The sequence below is a fragment of the Acinonyx jubatus genome, chromosome B3 (genome assembly GCF_027475565.1).
Source record: "Acinonyx jubatus isolate Ajub_Pintada_27869175 chromosome B3, VMU_Ajub_asm_v1.0, whole genome shotgun sequence".
NCBI classification, from domain to species: Eukaryota; Metazoa; Chordata; class Mammalia; order Carnivora; family Felidae; genus Acinonyx; species Acinonyx jubatus.
The window spans coordinates 38,926,906-38,941,056 of NC_069386.1; the positions used below are offsets into that span (position 1 = coordinate 38,926,906).

At 42.7% G+C, this 14,151-nt stretch overlaps 1 protein-coding gene across 3 annotated transcripts in view; it reads left to right on the forward strand.

Moving 5' to 3' along the window:
- Positions 1–9,420: 9,420 nt before the first annotated feature.
- DPP8 (dipeptidyl peptidase 8) overlaps positions 9,421–14,151 on the forward strand; it is a 68,199-nt gene continuing 63,468 nt past the window's right edge. For 2 of the 3 annotated variants that reach the window (XM_015078167.3, XM_027067552.2), the window contains exons 1-2: positions 10,244–11,441; positions 13,635–13,904. In XM_015078167.3, coding sequence (XP_014933653.1) covers positions 11,405–11,441; positions 13,635–13,904 — 307 coding nt within the window. In that variant the 5' untranslated portion in view covers positions 10,244–11,404. Of the gene's footprint in view, positions 9,560–10,243; positions 11,442–13,634; positions 13,905–14,151 lie in introns of those variants that run through there. The other variant, XM_027067550.2, reaches the window with a different exon arrangement.

Consider the following 14,151-nt stretch of genomic DNA (forward strand, 5'->3'; position numbering starts at 1 on the left):
GGGGGCGGTGGCGCGAGCTCTAGACCTTGGCGCGAGCAGGGCGGGGGCGGCACGGGGCGCAGAAGTGGGAAGGGGCGGGCCCAGCACGAGTGACGCCAGAGCTTGATACAGCGGTTTGGGGAGTTGGGAGTCAGCAGGTGCATGCAAGGCCCTTTCCCCTCTTCTCCGGGGCGATGCTTTAAGATAGGCTTAAAAATGAAAAGTCCTGGAGACTCATAAAGAACTGATCAGCGTGAGAAAGGGATTGGGACTGATGTATCTGGAAGATCACCCCGGTCTATCACCTATTTATTTCAACGTTTACTGAGAGCTTATTAATTGCGCTGGGCTTCGAAGCTAAACACTGGAGCTAAAGCAGTAAGACACAGTCCCTGCTGTCCCGAAATCCTGTAATTACAGACACAATAAGAATGATGATATTATAGGGGAAGGAGTATGGGAAGAGGGTGGAAGGGTGTTCTAAGAGGGAAGAGTAAATGTAAAGGCCCGAAATTTTCAGCGCAGTCTCATAGAACTTTATGCGGTGATGGAAATGTTCCATTCTGCGCTGTTCGATTTTGGTAGCCACCAGCCACATGAGACTTTGAGTACTTGAAACGTGGCTTGTGAGACTGAGAAATTGAATTTTCTATTTTATTTACTTCTAATTAATTTATTTTTTAATACGTATTCAGTTTTGAGAGACACAGTGTGAATGGGGGAGGGGCAGAGAGAGAGGGAGATACAGAATCTGAAGCAGGCTCCAGGCTCTGAGTTGTCAGCACAGCGCCCACAGACAGACCGGGAGATGATGCCCTGAGCTGAAGTCGGAAGCTTAACTGACTGAGCCACTCGCGCCCCAACATCTAATTAATTTAAACAGCGACATAATAGTGGCTATCCTATTGGCCAGAGCAGGAGACTTTTCTCTCTTAAAGTAAGGGACCCAGACTAGATACAACACTAATTTATGTCTAATTTAAGCTATCTTGTCTGTATCCACTTTCATCCCTAAGTCTGCTGCAGTGAAGAGTTTAATAGGAAGCAACATTACTATGAAAACCAGAAGTCTGGGACAAAAATGAGACTTATAATTCAGTTCTGTTGGCACCTATTTATTTAGCAAAGTGCTGAGCACAGGGATCCAGAGATGAAGAGCTATGAGACGGGCTCGGGGCGCCTGGGTGGCTCAGTCAGTTGAGCGTCCCAGTTGGGCTCCTGGCATAATCTCACAGTTCGTGAGTTCCAGCCCCTTGTCAGGCTCTGTGCTGACAGCTCAGAGCCTGGAGCCTGCTTCCCATTCTGTGTCTCCCTCTCTCTGCCCCTTCACTCCTCATGCTCTGTCTCTGTCTGTCTCTCAAAAATGAATAAACGTTAAAAAAAAAATTAAAAAAAAGAAATGAGACGGGCTCTTGGGAAACACTTAATTCAGGGGTGGATCATATAAAATACAGAGGGCTTTACATATGGTGAATGTGCTGAACTTACAAAGGCAGGAAGGTGGGAAATGAGGGTTTTGGAAACCCAATGGGTGGACATTTGAGAGTGAATCCTTAAAAGCTGGACAGTGAAATGTGAGAAGGAAATTTGATAGAGAAAGAAGCAGAGGTAGGACAGCAGAAGCATAGAGCCAGAGTCCAAAGGTGAAGAGCTATGGAAGCTTCTGTGTACTGGGGGTTAAGGACCTGGAGAATAGAGGTCACCCTGGATCTGAAAAGGCAGATGGGAAATGAAATAAGAAAGTCTTTGCTTCAATCAGGTGTTTGTACTATGTCCCACAGACACATGGGGGTCAGAGAAGTTTGTTAAACTGGAGCCAAATCAAATATGTGCTTGGCAGGTCCACCTGTCAGTGAGGAGGAACTGGTAGTAGACAAACCTGTTGGAGGTGAAGTAATCTGCTGGGTATGGGAGATGGTGAAAGCAATAAACTTGATAGTCTTGAATTTTAAAAATGCTTTTGAAATGGTAAACGTGTTTTTATTGCATGGCCTTTAATACAATGCAGATCCAATATAGGGCACTTTTTTTTTTCAATATATGAAGTTTATTGTCAAATTGGTTTCCATACAACACCCAGTGCTCATCCCAAAAGGTGCCCTCCTCAATACCCATCACCCACCCTCCCCTCCCTCCCACCCACCATCAACCCTCAGTTTGTTCTCAGTTTTTAAGTCTCTTATGCTTTGACTCTCTTCCACTCTAACCTCTTTTTTTTTTCTTCCCCTCCCCCATGGGTTTCTGTTAAGTTTCTCAGGATCCATATAAGAGTGAAACCATATGGTATCTGTCTTTCTCTGTATGGCTTATTTCACTTAGCATAACATAGGGCACTTTTTTTTTTAATGTTCATTTATTTTTGAGAGAAAGAGAGAGAGCAAGTATGAGAGGGGGAGGTGTTGAGAGGGGTGACAGAGGATCTGAAGTGTGCTCCACACTGACAGTAGAGAGCCCAATGCAGGGGTTCAAACTCATGAACCTTAAGATCATGACCGGAGCTGAGGTCAGACATGCAACTGACTAAGCCACTCAGGTGCCCCCAATTATAGGGCATTAAAAAAAATTGAGGCATACAGGAAATGAGCAAATTTTAAATGTTTAGCTTAAGCTGAATATTTACTTACATTTATATCTGTGTAATTAATTACCACCTAGATCAAGATCCAGAACATTTCCAGCATCCCAGAGGTTCTTTCATATCAATACACCTTTGCCTCCCATCTCTTCCCCCCCCCACACAAATTTCTATGCTGACCTCTGTCACCATAGAGTAGCTTTTGTCAGTTCTTGAATTTCATATAAATGGAATGGTTTTTGTTGGTATCTGCAGTATTGCATTTCATTGTATGAATATACCACAAATTATCCATTCTCTTGATGAAGGACATTTGCATTGTTTCCAGTTTTTAGCTATTATAAATAAATAATGGAATGCAATCAACATTTATGTAATTATCTTTTAGTGTATAAATGTGCTTAATTCTCTTGGATAAATACATAGGAGTAGAAACGCAAGGTCATAGAGTAGGTGTATGTTGAGCTTTAGTAGATAAGCAGTTTGGGGGGTTTTTGGTTCCTGGTTTTGTTTTGTTTTGTTTTGTTTTTCGTATAGTTGACACAGGAGATAAGCAGTTTTACAAAGTGTTCTGATCAATTTACATACCTACAAGTAATTCTTGAAAGTTCTAGTTGCCTTATATCCTTGGTATTTTCAGTCTTTCTAATTTTAGCCATTCTGGTAGGTGTGTAATAAAAAATAAAATCATTTCAATCCAGCATTCTTGAAACCTGAGGCTTATCAACTGACCTCCATCCAAGATGAGAGCTATTGATAAGCAAGAAGAATGAATCTGGACATTTTGCTTCAGGTCCTCCTTAAGAAAGATACAAAGGAAGAGGGCCTATGCAGCCTGGTTCAACTGAACACCAGTAATGTACTGGAAACTTCTCTGGGCCTGAGTTTCCATATCCATCAAACGAGAGAGTTAGACTCCATCCTCTCTGATGATCTTACTGGCTATTTCTATATTTTCCTGCAAGGAGGCCAGCTCTTGTGGACTCCTCTCTCCAGGGGAAATCCATGAAGAAAAAAATTGAAATGGAGAGGGTACTGAGTAGCATCAGGGTAAACTATGAAACAAAAAGATAGCAGAGGGTATAAAAAGGCAGACCCAAGCAGCACCACCAAGCTTAAGTAAGTAGGGCTAAGGGTTTTATGATAATACTAGTCAAATAAAAATGCAAATTAAGTACTTTCTGTGTGTCCTGCCTTCTAGATGTAGCCTTCCTAGCCCCAGGGCCAGGGCCATCTCTCCCTTCTCAGGCCACAGGAAGCATTTGCTGAGTGCTTGCTACCGATGTAGCATGTATTCAGTGCTTAAGGCTGTTTTCTGGCTTTGGACAAAGGATCATCACATTCTCCTTATTCACCTTTTTACAAAATCTTCTGTTCGTGGAAGAAGTTTTAGAAAATGAAGTGTAGAATTTGGCTGTTTTGTGCCTCGCCCAGAATCACCCAGCTAGATATCCTTTTTTTTTTTTTTTTAATGTTTATTTATTTTTGAGAGGAGGGAGGCGGGGCAGAGAGGAAGGCAGAGGATCCGAAGGGTGCAGGGCTGGAACTCACAAACCATGAGATCATGACCTGAGCAGAAGTCAGTCGCTGAACTGACTCAGCCACCCAGGTGCTCCTAGACATCCTTAACCAAAATCACGTTTGTCTATCTAGACAGCACAAAGCTGAAAGTGGAGCCGGAGACTCACTGGGTCAATCCAGGCACACACTGGGGCATCGTATGAACCCAGTTAGTAGATCTGTAACCTCCTAGCTATTCCAGGAGGGTGGGCCTTGCGGCCAATCATTGACAGAAGAAAAAGAAAAAAGAAAAAGAAAGAAGACCCTTCCCCTTAATCCATAGTTCAGAAAAAGGTACAGAATGACCCCACCTCAGGCTCAACCTTACTTGGGTATGGGGAGTGGCCTTTCCACCCTCTTCAGTTTGATCTGCCTGTTAAGTCCTGGTTCTCTGAACCGCATACATGGTTGCAGGTGCAGACAGTTGGTAGGCTACCATTTGTATTAAAAATAGTGGAATAGTGCGAGGAATAATGATCTATCTATCTATCTATAGTATTTGTTTTTATATCAAGGAAACTGGGTGAATTGGAGGAGCAGGATAGAAGAATCTTTTTTTACTATAGACCTTTCCATTTGTCAAATTTGGGGTCATGTGATAGTATTACCTACTCAAAAACTTAAATATGGAAAAGAAAATCGGCAGGAAAGGCCCTTTTTTGTTATTGCAGCTTGGTTTGTGCTAGTCCCCAGAAGGTACAAAATATGGGGGAAGTGGAAAAACAAACTTTAGCCCACCATATCCTGCAATCAACTGTTATTAGGGTGTTCGTTATATGCTTATCATCTGTTTCCTCAACTAGATTATAAATCTCTCTAGAATACAGACTGCCTCCTTTCGGTACCCTATAGCATCTAGCACAATGTGTTTCAGAAAATAGATGCTTAAAATGCATTTGTGGACAATAATGCCCAGTGTTAGAAAAGTTTTAGTGAAATTGGCACACCCATGCTGACTGTAGCTAAGAGCAATATACAATCGTGGGATCATTTTGGAAAACAGTTGTGCAATGTGTAGCAAATTCCCCTCTGGGGTCTTTGTTCTAAAAATAACTTCAAGAAAGGAATAAGTATATATAAAGATGTTCATGGTGTTACAGGGTGAAACACTGGAAATTACACAAGGAGAATGACCAATGAAAAAACAATACGGCAGCGCAAAATGGTGAATTAGAAACTAATAAAATTTGGGGCGCCTGCGTGGTTCAGTCGGTTAAGCGTCCGATTTCAGCTCAGGTCATGATCTCATGGTTTGTGAGTTCAAGCCTTGCAACAGGCTCTGTGCCCACAGCTCAGAGCCTGAAGCCTGCTTCGAGTTCTGTGCCTCCCTCTCTCTCTGCCCCTCCCCCACTCACACTCTGTGTCTTTCTCTCTCAAAAATAAACAAGCATTCAAAAAAATCAAAAAAAAAAAAAGAAACTAGTAATATTGAAAATGTTTATGATAAAAAAATACAAAAATTCCAATCACAGGGGCACCTGCCTGGCTCAGTCAGAAGAGCATGTGATTCTTGATCTTGGGGTCAGGAGCTCGAGTCCCATTTTGGGTGGAGAGATTACTTAAATCAAAATAAGAAAACGTAAAAAAAAAAAAAAATCCAATTACAACTTTACATAGTGCTATAATACAAGGAAATATCTTGTGTTTTTGTTTTCCTTCTTTATAACCCTTGATCCTTCCCAATTTAGGGGGCTAGGATGTGGCAACCACGGCTCTTGGAGAATTGTAATCATGGAAACGGAGAATAGAGACATCAGATTCTTCTCTTTTAAACCTGGCTGCACATGTAAAACAGAAAATATTTGGAATAATATGCAGACTAAATAAAAAATTTCCAGGCAGACTAGGGAGAAGAAAGTCAAAAGAGAAGTAAGGGACTCTGCTCAATGACATTTACACAAATGATACAACCTGACTTTGGAGTTCAGTAAACCCCAGGAGGATTTTTTAAAGGGGCAGGGGGAACTCTGTCAGCACAGAGCCCAATGCAGGACTTGAACTCACGAACTGTGAAATCGTGACCTAAGCCAAAGTCGGATGCTTAACCAACTGAGCCACCCTGGCACCCCTCCTCATAGGGACTTCTTATAAGGACACCAGTCAACGAATTTGAGACCCACTCTACTCTAACATGATCTTAACTAATAACATCTGCAAAGACCCTATTTCCAAATAAGGTCACATTATGAGGTTCTGGATGAACATAGATTTGAGGAGGACACTATTCAAACCACTACAGCTGGGATGAAGGTCTAGAGAAGGCATTGGCCGTCACACCCTTCACCAGAAAGGATCCTGAATTGAATGACTGGGTTTGCCTAGAGTTAATCAAGATTACACTTTTTACTATTAAATGAAATGGGTCATATAAATATAGGTTGGGTCAAATTATGGAAAAACTAAGGAAATTAAATGCAGTACAAATCTGTAAGTGGCTTGAAAATATTGCTCCTGCTACATGTGTAAAATATGTATATGAAACAAGAAAGTTATGATAGGGTAGAGGGGAGATTGGTGGATCTTTCTGTAATGAATGTCAGAATGTTGTGTTCAAATTGACGCTTGTGAATTGTGACAAATGATGCTTATTGTCGCATGGATAGTGCTACCCGGTGAGGCTTTGGGCATGCCCCTCTGGGAAAGGTTTTTGTTGTTATCTTTGTCATCATCACCACCATTCATAAATAGAATTAATAAACGGAATGCTTAATGTGCACCACGTGTTGTTAAGCACTTTAAATGCATTATATATTTCATTTATTCATTTCAGTGATGTTACTGAAGTCATTTTACAGATGAGAGAAACAAAACTTAGAAAAGCCTGGGAGTAAGGAGTATCTCCTTAGTAAGGAGAGGAGCCAGGATATGATCCCAGGTATGTCTGATTCTGGGAGTGCACACTTTTACCTGTGAATACCAGAGGAAAAGTACCACTGCCTGAAGATCATGGAGTGTTAGACACAGAAGGACTCTTAGGCTGGTCTCTGAGGAGGCCCAGTGTGGAAAACTCTCAGGATCTCTAAAACATAAGGCTAGACCCAGACAAGGACTTGACTGCCTCAGACGGGCATAGCTCCAGGAGGCAGCCCAGATTTCCCTAGGAAGCGTTCTCACTTGGCCTTGCCATCCCAGCTTTCACTCACACTTACTGCCCCCTGCCCATTATGCCAGAACCCGACTTTTTAAATGCAAGAATGAATTTGTATCAACGCCGCCATGTTAACACAGACTATTTACTCAGATGTTGTGTGCTAGACAACTTGCCTTTTCCTGATGAGTTCCTGGAGTGCAGGGTGGCGACAAGCTGGCTAGGCTTTGTCAAGCACATACACAAGGTTGGCAAGACCCCGGCCTGACTGAGTTAGCCAGTAGAGATACAACGGGCCACTTCAGATTAGGATAGTTTAATACTTACCTACACAACAAAAGGAAGAACACATTAAGGTGCCAGCTGCCAGTGGTTGGTCCTTGTCCCACAAATCAAAATGGAGAATACTGAAACAGATGGGGTAAGATGACTGCAGGGTAAGTTGTGGCATACCCAGCTGCTGAGAAGCCAATTCTAGATTGCAGCTAAGTGGTTCTCATATTCTGCAGCAATATTCTGAGTGGGTGGGACAGAGAGCCCACATCTCAACAGAACCTGGGAAATGAGAAGCTGCCAGGGGAGATTGGCTTGAGATCCTTATAAGCCTTCCATCCTCTCCTGTTCTGGGAATATCACAAAGCATTCTGCTAAGACTCAGATAAGCTTTGGTTCAAAGACTTTGCCCGTGAGGCCTGTGTGAGGCAACATGGGAGGTTGCCAGGGTGCAGGGTGGAGATGTTCCCTTACAGCTTCCTCTGGCTTGAGGCTTGTTAAGCCTGCCATAGAGAAAGTGAGATTAAAAACCAAGAAATCTGAATTCAAGCCTAGATCAATCCATAATTAGTCAAATGACTTAAGCAAGTACTTAACCTCTCCAGAGCTTGCTTTTTAAAATCCATAAAATTATATATTGTTTTGTTTGCTTGCTTTTGGGGAGGTCTTTTTCCTCTTCTTCGAGTGTAAACCACACAAAGGGATCTTGTCTACTTTATTCACTATTGTAGCCCCAGTGCTTAGAACAGTGACAGGCACATGGCAGCGATTCAACAAACACTTGGTTGAATGAAATGAACTGCAAGATATTTCATTGTGTTTTGTGTTTTGTTAGTATGTGCATGTGCATTCAAAGTCTTAAAACCTACTTTCAGGTCATTTGCAGAAAATTCACAGAGGAGTCCCAGTGAAAATGCCTGTACCTTTCTGTTAGGGGAGCTCAACTGAAAAAAAAGCCCGAGGGAAGACTCATTTAAAGTGAAAGTGAGCAATTACAATGAAGAATGGAATCTTGGCACCCAAATGGATCTTTTATTAGTGCTATTATAATAAATCCTAATGATCCACACCTCTGACACATGGTCCCTTGAGTAATAGAAGAGAGGGGAGGCCAGCTTTTCCACTGTTTTGTTATACACCTTCCACTTTCCCAGTCATCTCCCCAGCCTCCCTTTTTCTCTTTTTCTCAGCCAATGCATGGTGTGAAATAGGAAGAGACTACAGGTTAACAGACCTGCCTCTGGTTGTGATTACAGCAAATTGGTCACCTCCCTGACCGAGCCAGTTTCTTCCCTCTTTAAGTGTTATTGTGACACATACGGTTTTCCTTAATTACAACTACATAATGTGTTCTATCTTTCCTACAGATCAAGAAACCATGGCTCAAAGAGATCGACTGACCTGCTAAAGATCACTAATTAGTACTAGAGCCAAGCTTTCTGACTCCGAGTTCAGGTTTCTCTCCACCACAACAGTGGGCCCCTCAGAAGTTCCCTAAGGCCTTGGTCCCTCCCCTCTGTCATCTTCAAGAAGGGGCAGGGATTTTTACTGGCTTGCTCCCTGCTCTGATCTCAGCGTCTACAAACTCTGCCTGGTACATAGCAGGCACTCAATATATACTTGCTGAATGAAAAAAAAAAAAAAAAAAAAAAAAAAGATGGATGAGCAGACACGCGCCACAATGCGTCCTGCGACTTCAAGCAAGTCGCCACCCGTTTCTGGATTTCATCTCGGTCCCCCACCGCAGCGGTGTCCGTTCCGCGCCGCGTTCGTTCCTCCGGCCACTAGACTGCACTGTGGCAAGGGACCCCACCCAGCAGGGAGCGGCGCCCTTCTTGGCCCCGCCGAGCCTTCGCTGGTCGGAGGGCGGGTCGCGACGAACCGGAAGTTCCGAGGCGCCAGCGCCGCCGCCGCCGCTGCCGCTGCCGCCTTTAAGTGCCGCGTTCGCCGCCTGGGTTGCCACCGGCGCCGTCGCCGAGGAAGCCTCTGCAGCCGGGTCGGGAGTGGAGGCGGCGCGGCATGAAGCGGCGCAGGCCCGCTCAGTAGCACGCGTCGGGACGCTCCGGGCGGGGCCGGGGGGGAAGGTGCAGTATCCGCCCCCTCTCCTTCCCCTTCGCCCGCGAGGCCTGGGCCCCAGCCCGGCGGGCCCGCTCCGCCTTACGGAGGAACCGCCCGACGCGCTCTCCGGGTTAGCCCGCCGTGCGGTTTATCCGGCGCGCCGCCCTGCGCGGATCAGAGCCGGTGGCGGGGCCCCGCTTGCCGGAAGAGGAAGCCGAGGCTCTGAGATTCCGAGTCCACCAACGTTCACTGGGCGCCCCCTGAGCGCTAGGTGCTGGCCTCCCGGCTTCCACGTCCGTTATCCCAATTGAGCCTCTCTGGGGTTGGGAGCCGGGTAATGCCCGGGCTTACGGATGAGGAAACAGAAGCTCGCAGAGGCGAAGGGATCTGCCTAAAGTTCGACTGTGGCGGATCGGATTCGGACTGAGATTTTTCTGGTTTCCCAGCCGGTGTTCCTTCCTTTTTCCTGTCCCACTCTAGGTCGATTCCCTCCCTGCTTCACTGCCCCCCCCCCCCCCGCTCATTCTCTTTCACCCACCCGGGGCAGGATATATACGTTCCTTTCCCGCTCCCCCACCTCTCCCCCCACACGCTTTTCTCCTAAGCCTTCTAAGACTTGGCATTCCCTCCCCTCCCCCCCGCATTCTCCTCAACATTCTCTGCTACACCTATCCTCTTCTTCCCCATTCACACCTTTCAAGATCTTTGCCCAGTCTGTGATAATCAACCTCTCCACTAGCTCTGGACCCAGAAAAGTGAAATGGCTAGGCTTAAGTGACGCGTGGGGTGTTCAACTGGACGACTGGTTGCCTCTTGGATTGAAAATTAAGAATGACGTTTTAGTGGGTCCAAATTCAGGAGTCCTGAAGCCGTTCTCTAACCCAACACGCTCTTATCTGAGTGAGGGGCTTAGTACATGGGAACATGTCTTGACATCTTAGTCCATCGTTCTTATGCTAGCATAGCTTCACCCTTTTCCCTCCATTGCCACTGACCTTTTCTCACCGCATCTCCCCTTCACCCACTTGGTGAGCCCAGAATTAAAACTGATAACAAAGTAACAAGTGTAATCACAGCTCCTCCTTTCTTTTTCCTTTTACTAAGCCAAAATTTCAACAAGCTTAATGCTTCCTTTTAGGGCAAAGTTACCTAATTCAATTGTTTTCAGACTATAGGTGGAAAGGAAAAGAGCAAAAGTGGAGTGCACTTTAAACGGATAGCGCATTCTTCATCTTATGAAAAAAATTATTAAATGCAAGTTAGTTCCCTTTCCATGAAAATGGCCTGTTTTATAATTTTTACTGGTTATTCTACGGAGTCTGTCTCCACCCAGCTCAGTATGTATTATAATGTAAAAGCAGGAACAGGAACAAGCACAGAAAAATACATTTTATTAATCATCTGTCATTTTTGAGGATTTACAGTAGCCACTGAGTAACCTCACATTTGTATGCCTTTTATACTTTTTGAAGGTCTTCCATAATTTGCCTTTTAATGTATATATACATGTCAGGATTTAGACTGTGTTTGGATATCCTTTTGAGTAAATTAGGCTGTACATTTCTGAGATTTTTAAAAAATTGTAATTATAATAATCTAAAATGTAGATGGAAAATAATTCAGGCATTACATATTACACCAAGAAGGTTATTTCTGTTTCAGTTTTAAGTACTATTTGAGATTTGAGATTTAATCTTTTTGGCCACATATGCTCCATTTTAATAATGATCAACAACAGCCTTGTATCTTATCTCATTATCCTGGTGAGCAGGATTGGATGGTGAGAAAAGGAAAGACTCCTGTGAGAAGAGAGCAAGATGAGCAGAGGGATCTATGCTTGAAGTTGAGTCACTTGAAAAAGATCTCTTTGAATGTGGAAGAGATCTGAGCAGATGAAAATACAATCAGGTAGGCATGAGGGAAGGTCCTTAAGTGAAGAGGTAGGGGGGCAGTGAAATATATGCACTGTGCTGAAAATGTATGCTGACTCTCCTAATTTTTGAAGTTAGAATCTTAGGAATGTATTTGAATATAAGATGTTATGGAAACCTGGAACTAAGTCATTTAGTTACACACTTGTGTATATTACTAAAATTGTATAAGCTGTATCCTGGAAAATGCAGGATGTACATTTACTATAAGCACATAGAGTAGTAGAATGTCATTTGAACTGTGAAGTTTGTGTGTGTGTAGACAGAGACAGAAATAGTCCAGAGACCTAGTACAACTTAGGAATAGCAGGTAATTTGCTATTAATAAGTGCACGCTAACACAACTTTTACATAGGAGAGATGTCAAGTTAACGGTGACTCAGGAAGCTGGGCACTAAGCCTTGGGAAGTCTGCCCGCTGAACTTCCCTCTTCTGTTCCCTAGCCTTATTCTTGTGAGCAGTGGTTTGAAGGTGAAGTTCCAAATTTAACAAATGGGGGGTTGAAAAAAATGAGCACGGTTTGTGTAGCTTCTCTCACTTGTCCTTCGCTCTGTTAGGAGTTGAACTAGATCCACTTACGTATTTGATAGAAAGTAGGCCTCCCATTAGCTTTTAGGTGGGCAGTCACCACTGTCATAAACTGCTCCTTACTATCAGTGTGCTAAGTAGCAGTTGAGCTAAATGACTTTTCTCTACCGAACTGTTTGGATTTTGGTCATTGGAAGTAAATGTCCTGTCCTAGTAACATTACAAGTTGGATACTTGATAAAACTCTTGAGTGGGTTTTTTGTCCACTTGTGCTACTGTTACATTGAAAATGGTAATATGTTTTGCTGTAGCATGAAAAAAGACACACTGTTCTGGCCACACACTGTTCTGCCATAAAGCTTGCCTAGTGTAGTAATTCACAACCCACACCTTCTAATTAATTACTTTTTCTCTGTGGTTGGTAGTTACCACGAACTCTTGTGAACCTGGGAAGCTGAGCTTTAAAAAAGACATCGTATTAAATATACAATCATGTACTGATTGTTGCCCTAGAAGTAGTTAATAATTATGTGAAATCCGTTACATAAATGCAATCTATTTATCTCCCAAATCAAAAAAAGCAGGTTGCTGCAGAATTTTTATGTTGCTTCTTTTTGGTAGTTTCATGAATAATGCGTGGCAGAACATCACACAATGGCTTATGATAACACTTCTTGATATTTTCTCTAATACTTTGCTTGTGTTACATTTAAGTTTTGAAATAAAGGAAAATACATCCTCTTCTGAATTTGTAAAATGAAAAGAAACACCATTGGTAGATGAAATGTTAATATTGTTTTGGGGTTGAACTGGTAAATTGGGTTCCCACTTCAAATATCGATAGTACAAAAGTTAAATGCTTTTTGCATAAACTATTTCAACTAATTAAAGCCGCTTGAAAATAGTATCTTTTTCCTCTCTGAGAGTAAAAGTTGTATAATCTATAATCATAGTTACATAAATTCCTTATAGTCACCAAAAGTGATGGTAAGATAGTGATGTCTAGGCAAGAGCAGAAGACAAAGAAAAATGTACCAGCCAGTTAAGTCTTTTGTTGTTTGGAGTTCTATTTAAAAGGATACAGTATTTATATTTTCATGGGTAAGTGCCCTATTACATTATATTGTATTATTACAAGTACATTGTTGACAGCAATTTTATCACTGTTCTAATTGGTCACAGTTATTTCTGTTAACTGAAGAAGTTCATGTTTATCAAATGTGTTACTTTTTTAAGTGCAAAAACACTTAGCTCCCTTAGCACATTTAGCTTCACTATTGACATGCTCTTGGATGGAACATAGCAGCCAACTGGCATATGGCCTGTTTCCTTCCAGTGTGGGAAAGAAAAAAGGAATTTTGGCAAGAGATATGTAAGGACAGCCTTTTATAAAAGGTCCTAAAGCGATTTATAGTCATAGTGAAATAGACATGACCTCAATTTTTTAAAAAAATCTCATTTTTAAACTGAATCGAGAAGAGGGAGCTATTACTTTTACTAGCTTTCATTGCAAATGTGCTGAAGACCATCTTTTTCTTGCCTTTTTTCGGGGGTGGGAGGAGCACTATCAGACTGTCATTCCGATTAATATAAAAGAAGGCAGGCCTGTGAACAACTAACTTCATGTGCCTTATTTTTCTAGGAAAATGCAACATGGCAGCAGCAATGGAAACAGAACAGCTGGGTGTTGAGATCTTTGAAACTGCAGAGTGTGAGGAGAATATTGAATCACAGGATCGTCCTAAATTGGAGCCATTTTATGTTGAGCGATATTCCTGGAGTCAGCTTAAAAAGCTGCTTGCTGATACCAGAAAATATCATGGCTATATGATGGCTAAGGCACCACATGATTTTATGTTTGTGAAGAGGAATGATCCAGATGGGCCTCATTCAGACAGGATCTATTACCTTGGTGAGTATGAAGTCATAGTTTCTAGGGGAAATTCTGGATTCAAACTTACAAGCTAGATACAATTGGTGAACAAATAAATGAATCAGTAATGTTCCATTCAAGGGAAAAAAATGATTGGAAGAACTTCAGTTTTGGTGCTGTTGTAATTTCGGTTTGTCCCCTTATTTTCACTTGCAGGTACGAAACCATGAGTTGATTGTGGCCTGCCTTTCAGAATCAAAGTTAAAGATGCCAGAAATTACTTCTT